The sequence below is a fragment of the Poecilia reticulata genome, linkage group LG16 (assembly GCF_000633615.1).
Source record: "Poecilia reticulata strain Guanapo linkage group LG16, Guppy_female_1.0+MT, whole genome shotgun sequence".
Classification (NCBI taxonomy): Eukaryota; Metazoa; Chordata; class Actinopteri; order Cyprinodontiformes; family Poeciliidae; genus Poecilia; species Poecilia reticulata.
The window spans coordinates 16,408,373-16,416,295 of NC_024346.1; the positions used below are offsets into that span (position 1 = coordinate 16,408,373).

Here is a 7,923-nt window from a genome sequence, read left to right on the forward strand (position 1 = left end):
GTGTGTGTGTGTGTGTGTGTGTGTGTGCGCGCGTGTGTGTGTGTGCGCATCATGCAAATTTCAGCGCAGTAAACTTTAATAATATTATTCCAAAACGTGGAGGATTGTCAGCTTTTTGCAGAAACACTTTTACAAGACATCACAAAAATAATCTTGGTGTTACTGCTGTTTTTCTGCATATTGATGAGACTCCCAGTCTCAGTGGGACTGTTAAAACGTTGCACATATTATTTTATAAAATACATATTTTATAAAATACAACCACAGAGAATAAAAATGGGTATAAATATTAAAAGCCACCTAATATTTCTACCTTCTCTATAAACGGCATTAAACTACAAGTGCATAGGTTATGATTTCTGATCATTTTATATTTTGCACAAACACAGGGGACTCTTTAACTTGTACCCCTTCTAACTGAGACACACTCTTACTGTAGGATCTGTTCACTATTTCCCTACCAGTTGGTATCCATCACTGCGCCGTTTGAGAGAGAGCGAGAGAGAGAGAGAGAGGAAGAGGCAGCGCGGCTGCGTCTGTGTAGGTGCTCTCGGTGCTGCCACTGAGTGATGGCAGTGACAGTATAGACGGCGTGTGCTGTGAAATGTCACAGTGCCGATCGATGTTGTTTAACGAGGCTAGAGGCTGATCTGGACCTCATGCTAACATAAAGCTCTCCTCTCCTCACTCTTCCTTCCCCTCTTCTCTCTCTTAATCCCCCCTCTACTCTCTATGAGCGTCCGAGGGTCCCTGGGGTGGGGTGGGGGGGGGTTGAGGCCTGTTACCTGTCAAGAGGGTTTGGCTGTGACAAGAGACACACACACGCACGCACATATGCAGTGCCTTGCAAAAGGTATTCACAACCCTGGAAGTTTTTCACATTTTTAAAAAGAAAAACTTTAAAGTATTTTATAGGAATTGTATGTGGTAGATCACAACAAAGCAGTACAAAGTTTTAAAAAGTTGTGAGGTCACGTCTGATGGTTTGCTGTGAAAAAGACAGAAAAGAAAGTCAACAAAGTTTTGAGTAGCATCAGGACTCTGAACTACTGTCTCGATACTGATTATGGGTGCACCGACTGAAGTTTTCTGGCTGATCTTTAAAAAGCCTGATCAGCCGATTCTGATTTTAGTCGATACCGATTTAAAAAAAAAAAATCTTGCAAAATATAGGAAGAAAGTCAATGAGATGGCAACAGTAGGGTAACTATTGTTAACTGCAAACATGCAGACATGACCTGGTGGGTCTGCCAGCTTCTCTCGAGCAGAGCAGCAGAAGACAGTGGTTAATTTCTAGACCTTTGCTGAGGTGAATGTGAAGTTGATCTTATTCTTAAATGTGAATAAGATCAACTTCACATTTAAGAATCAGCCTATCACTGATTTCCAATAATTAAGGAAATCGGGGCTGATTTATTGGCTGGCTGATTTATCAGTGCACTCATTGATGTATGATAGTGTATGCGAAGACATCATTGGCGCGCCGCCCCTTCCAGACGCCCCCTCTGGTGCAGCGCCCCTATGCGCTGCATAAACACTTTTTGCGCCTCTGATTCCAAGAGACCCATGGTAACTTTGGAGGAGCTGCACAGATTTACAATTAAAGTTGGAAACTTTGTTGACAGGACAACCACTCAGTCTAAAAATGTAAAAGTGGTGAAAAGAAATCTGTTATTGAATGAAAGCCAATAAAGTCTGCAGGGGAGGAAGTTACTGTGGTCAAATAGGACCAAAAACTTTTGACCAATCTGAAAAACGCCACAAGATGGACAGTCTGAATAAACCATCCCAACGGTGAAACATGGAGGTGGCAGCATAATGCTGTGGCGTTCTTCTCCCTCAACAGAGGAAGGGAAGCCAGTCAGAACTGAATACAGGAAGATCCTGGAAGAAACGACTTTTACAAATTATTGTCTCAGGCGGCTGGTTACAACCGCATGCCACAGTTTTCAGATTTTATTTTTGATAAATTGAGGAAAACATGCAGCCTTTTCCTTTGTGATGGTCAGACTGTCTCTCTGGGCATTAAATCTTTTTACAGAATGGGTCTGGTCTCACCTGGAAGACAGATCTCTGGGTTGCGCCGACATTAAAAACACAACAAAGTGTTACTAAGCGACAAAGAGAGAAACAGTTCAAGGGGCAAAAATTCTTTGACAAGAAAACAATTTTGTATTTGTGCCTTGAAATGCAAATGTTAAAAAGTTTTTGTATTTCATGAGAAATTAATAACAAAGAATCACAACACAGGACGCAACGGGTCAGAATAATCAGAACTAGTTTATGATTTCAAAGTGCTGAACAGAAAATCCAGTGAACAAAAGAGAGGAAAAAATATATATATATATTGAACAAGGAACTCAAACCAAAGAAGTACATTGAAAAAACAGCAAGTTGTTTTCTTTTTCATTTCTCTTCTTCTTTTTAAGAATAAAGAAAATGCACAAGTTGTACCACAATATTTGAAAAAGCTAAAAACACTTCAAAATATTAGTTTTTATTTATATATATTTATATATATATATATATATTTATATTATATTTATATATCTATAATTTGCTTCGTTCCTTTTAAAACTGCTGCTGTGAGGGTGCGAGTGGGCGGTGCAGGCCTGGGGAGATCCCCGCGCAGCAAACGCAGCCAGAGCTGTTTTTTTTTTTTTTTTTTAAATGCGATGGCAGCTCTCGGCAGCTTGCACCACGATCCTGACCTCTCTCAGGCTCAGGGACTCCTGCGCAGCATCCACCACAGAAATGTAAAGAAAAAAAAAATTGAGCACAAATGTGGAATGTTTAACCCGACACCCCCTCCCCGAAAACTCCTCCCTCCCTCCTGGATCTGTCGAACGCCCCGCGGCCCGAGCGGCCAGGGCGTGTGTCTGCACTCATAGCCCTTCCTTCTCTGTAAGTGCTTTTACAAGCCAATCTGTGACCACGTGCGCTCCTCCACATGTTCAACCCCAACCTGTGATTTTTAAAATGAGATAATAATAGAAAACAAGAAAACAAAACAAACAAACAAACAAAAAAATAAAAACAACACAGAAGAGCGAGTTCAAGTCTGGGTGACTCAGTCATGGATCGTTTAGTGCACAGTTTGTCCTTTGCTGCGTAAAAAGCCACACGCACAAACAAAGTCTTTGTATTAAAATAATTTAGAGTTTGAAATTAGACCTTCCCTCCTCCGTGTCTTCCTTTTTGTGGTGAAATTGCACTTTGTAATTAAGAGCCCGCCTCGTTAGCCACTTCCACGTGTTTATGAAATATTTGTACGCGTCTCTGCCCTTCATGTCTGACCTCTGACATTTCTCTACACTTCAGCATGAAAACACCCCCCTTCCTCTTATCAGCAGGAGGAAACTTGAGTCTCACAGGGGCACGAACAGCTCAGCAAACCTTCTGCCCCACAGAGACTTGACCTTTTCTGAAAAGAAGAAGTCCTTGGACAGAATGAGCGAGGCCAAAACACAGATCAAAACAGTACTCATAAACCCTTCTCTCTCTTTTTGTTTTTGCAAAAGTGAGCTGCCACCCAGATGGAGAAAGGACAGGAACAAGTCATTCTGCTGTGCAACTCAGCTTCATCATCCTCCCCCACAAGACAAAGAGTGGAGGATCAAATAAAAGGTTGCAAAGCATTTTTGAGTTATTGTCTATTTGTCTTTCTTTTTTTTTTTTTTTTTTTACAGATGAAAAGCGTTTTTGTTGGTTGTCCGTTTGGTTCCCCCCCCCCCACACTGAGCGAGATGCTTTCAATTTGCTCTCTCAGCTCTGCATCGGCCAGAACGGAGAGTCTCTCTTTCTCTCTCTCTGTCCCTTTGGGGAGGCGGGGGGGTTAAAAGGCCTGAACAGGACGTTGACGTGGGTTTCTTTCACCGCGCTCAGCCCGAGTCCTCAGTAGGGCAGGGTGTCCAGGAATCTGTCGATTGACGGCGGCGGCGGTACGAGGTCTTCCAGCTTCAGGTAGAAGATCCGCTGCAGGCCCTGGGTCCTCTGCGAGCGGAGCTCTGCCCTCAGGCCCAGCACACGGCTCAGAGGAGGCGCGGCCTTGGTGGAGGAGGAGGACGCCCCGCAGCCCAGGTGGTCCCTGAGACAGCAGATGACTTTATTCTGCAGCTCCTCCACGCGCTTCGAGTCCTTCAGACCCGGGACTTGATCTGCAGAGAGAGAACAGAAAACATTAGAGTTGCAATTTACACTGCAGAAGCAAACTGTTTTTTTTTTTTTTGCATGCAACTTGCATATATTTTTATTTGAATTTTCATGAAGATATGTTGTTGTGATGCAAGGTTTTTTGGGAAATAATAATCTACACACTAATAAAAACATGACACAGAGATACAGAAAACATGGTACAGAGAAAGCTTTTTCTCATTTGGAAACTTTGAAGCTGTTTTGTGCTGCAGATTTGTTTCAGTCAGGTCATTACCAGCTTTCACAGAAGAGATAAACCGCAGCGTCTCGCAAAAGTATCCATTCCCTTGAGCATCGCTGCTATTTTTTTTTTACCCTGGTGGAACCACAACGATCCTCTACATTCAGCCTTTAACACCTACAGGCTTGCCATGTCTGTCACTCTCTCCGTTTCCCATCAAGTATCTTCTGCAGAACAGCAAGTATCCCCACATTATGATGCTGCCACTGCCGTGCTTCGATGTGGAGGCAGTTTGCTCACTGTTGGTTTTCCACTGCTTTTAATGTATCCCATAAATGTCAAAAAGTTCAGTTTTGGTCTAATTTTCCACATGTTTGCTGCGTCCTCCCGTGCCACACTTTTCAGATTTTTATCTGTAGATGAATGTTGAAAAACGTTTATATATTTTTTCCTCTGCATAATTTTGAACTGCTCTGTGATGGTCCATCACAAGCGGCCATTTTTGTCCCTAAAGTCACTTTTGTTTCTGTAAAAGAGTTAATATGATACAAAGAAACGGTATTTTAAATGACAAAAATTAAGCCAGCAGAAAACAAAACCCACACATATATGTGTACATCAGAGCTCATTCAGGTAAAACAGCATTAGCCTCATCTTGTTTTATATTGAATTGCACCTCATTAGCCCGTGTGGCTCATGTTCTTAACAGCCTTACGTTGTCTCATTCGCTGCAGATCAATACGTCGTCTAACCTAATAAGCCTCCTCCACATTGTGTAGACAAACACACACACACACGCACGCACACAGTGACATGGCATAGACATATAGCGCAAACATGGAAATAAATGCATGCTGTGCATTTACTGCTCATAAATTCTTTAAATGAACGCACACAGATGCTCAAATAGTCCCTGCAGTTTGGAGAATTTAAGACACAACAGTGCTCAACAATTAGCTGATTATTTGGCCTTGTGAGCAGCCAAATTCAATTAGGAATACACACAAACACACACACGCACGCACGCACGCACACACACACACACACACACACACACACACGCACACACACACACACACACACAAGCTGCAGACTGCTGCCCATAGCAACTCCAGTGGCACTCGTATCAGACTTAATGTGACACTAACTCATTCTGCTGAGAACAGGGTGTCCACCCCCTTTCCCTATGTCCCCCCCCCACACGCACGTACACACACGCACGCACACGCGCACACACACGCAAGTGTATGCTGCGGGGAGGCTGCCTCTGAGACCAGTCTCACTTTGAGGTATCCATTATTGGAAGTGTATTTATTGTTTGTTTATGTGACCCTTTTGTTTGCAGTGTTTGCGGCTGCAGAGTTACTCCAGCCCTCCTTCCATTGCGCCTTTCAGACCTCTTGCACTCCTTTTTTCTTTCTTTATTTTGCTTCTCTGCTTTTCTCCCTGCTCTCTTTCCCCCACTCCTTGTTTCTCTCTGTGCGGCACTTCCTGGGGAGAAATCGATGAGGGCCCTTTCTGCACAGGCCACTCCGAAGCGGTCGATGGGCCGGTGGCCCCGGTGGCTCTGCCGCGGCCGCGCGCTGTGTGCTTTGCCGAGGTGGCGGAGTGCCACTGCGAACGCCGCGGACGCCGTTCCAGAGCCGTGCCCCACAGTGGGCTGGTCGATGGAGAACAGAGTTAAGTGCTCCCCCAGAGAGAGAGAGAAGGAGTGAGGGAGGACGAGGTTGTAAGGTGGAGGTGGAGGGGGGGCAGGGTGAGGGGGGATTTTACCCGCTGCACATTAATGCCTCCCTGCAAAATTGAGCTTTAAAGAATAAAAACTCAACATATAATTTCGCTGCATCCTTTGTTGAATGAAGCTACGTTTCTGATCCATTCTATAGACTGTTGCATCTTCCTGAGGTCCGTCCGTGGATAAAGTGTTGATTTTTCAGCCGTGGACACTGATTAAAGGGGCCAGGTGTGTGGCAAGTGCAGCAGGTGCTTCTGGGTATCGGGTTCTTGTTTCAGGCAGACATGCATGACAAGATGTGCTGACATGTGTGTCTCCGAGCGTTTGTGTGACGTCAGCGGATGTAAAAAAAACCCCAAAAAACCCACAACCAAAGCTTCTAACAAATAGAAAAAAAATACATTTAAAAAAATTATATATGTATATATAAGCATATTTCTATATATATACATGCTTGTTTATATATGTATATAAACAAGCACTTGCGTGGTGGATGTAAAAAGTTTTAGCATCCCTGTTTAAATGTCAGATGTTTTAGATTATAAAAAAGAAAACATTTAACCAGCCCAGTTTAACTGAAAAGCACAAATCTGTTAGCACAATGGGTGTACAATTAAAAGGTATAATAAACTGGATTTATATGTGTAAAATAATTAATTAAAGAACTTTGGGATGAAATTTCCACATAAAAGTTTATTTTTTGGAAATCTATCAACATCCCACTTCTTAACTTGCTAATATTACTTTGGTAATGTTCTCCATATCAATCAGATTTTGCCCACAGCCTTCTTCAGCTGAACCCACAGGTTTTTCATCAAGTTTGTTTTGTTTTCGACTTGGATGTGTGCTTGGACTCGCTGTGATGTAGAAAAATGTAATCCCTATCTATTATTCGTCTTCATTTTAATTTCATCCACCAAGAAAAAAAGTCCAGTTCTGAAGAAAAGTAGCCCCAGAGTATAATGTTGCCACCGCCATACATGAAAATGGGAATGAGGTTTATTTTGTTTCTTCAAGGAATTAAAAAAATAACTTTCCTCTCTCTAACTCCTACTTTTTACTGCAGACATATGGCAAATATAGATGTTTTATCACACCTTTTATTATAGATTTACGTCCTGATGAGTTTGTCTTTTAGGATTTGGTCAAGATATAAACCATATTTAAGGTGAGAAACTATTAAAAAATGATTTCTAAATGCTATACTTGTTACATCACTAAACGTAAACTTTCAGATCTTGAGCAATTGACAGGAAGTTGTGTGGATCAGGTAACCGTTAATATATTTCTTCCTGCAGATGACTCGGGGGGGCGTGGGGTGGTTGGTTACCTGTGAGGAGAACAAGGGCAGACAGGCAGGCGAAGGCAGACGCATCAAGGTTGAGGGTCTGAAGGTGGGTAGAGAAATCCCGGATGGAGTCCAGCCACTCTCCAAACCCGCGAAGGCACTGGAACCTGTGCAGCACCAAGCCGTTGCACAACACCAGCTTGTCCTCCGACAGCATAGACCTGAGAGACAGAAAAAAAAAAAAATAAATGAAATTTTTCATAAAAATGCTGCATTTTCCCCTGATGCGTTTAGACATACAGAGAAGGAAACAATTACACCAGCAAGCCAGAAACAAGACACACATCAAACGGAGGCATGAAGCTGATTAAGCTTGTGTGTTTTTTAAATTACAGCATTTAAAACCACTCTTGCATTTCCTTGTGGCAGGGTGGGGTGAAGGGTTAGGGCAGAGGACTGCTTGCTCTGTGTGTGTGTGTGTGTGTGTGTGTGTGTGTGTGTGTGTGTGTGTGTGTGTGTGTGTGT

General features: G+C 42.9%; 1 protein-coding gene across 2 annotated transcripts in view; it reads right to left on the reverse strand.

Moving 5' to 3' along the window:
• Positions 1-2,650: 2,650 nt before the first annotated feature.
• The window catches only part of nr4a3 (nuclear receptor subfamily 4, group A, member 3), a 24,516-nt gene continuing 19,243 nt past the window's right edge, over positions 2,651-7,923 (reverse strand). For both annotated transcript variants that reach the window (XM_008432625.2, XM_008432624.2), the window contains 2 exons: positions 7,441-7,619; positions 2,651-4,157 (listed from right to left, as the gene is read on the reverse strand). In XM_008432625.2, coding sequence (XP_008430847.1) covers positions 3,895-4,157; positions 7,441-7,619 — 442 coding nt within the window. In that variant the 3' untranslated portion in view covers positions 2,651-3,894. The remainder of the gene's footprint in view (positions 4,158-7,440; positions 7,620-7,923) is intronic.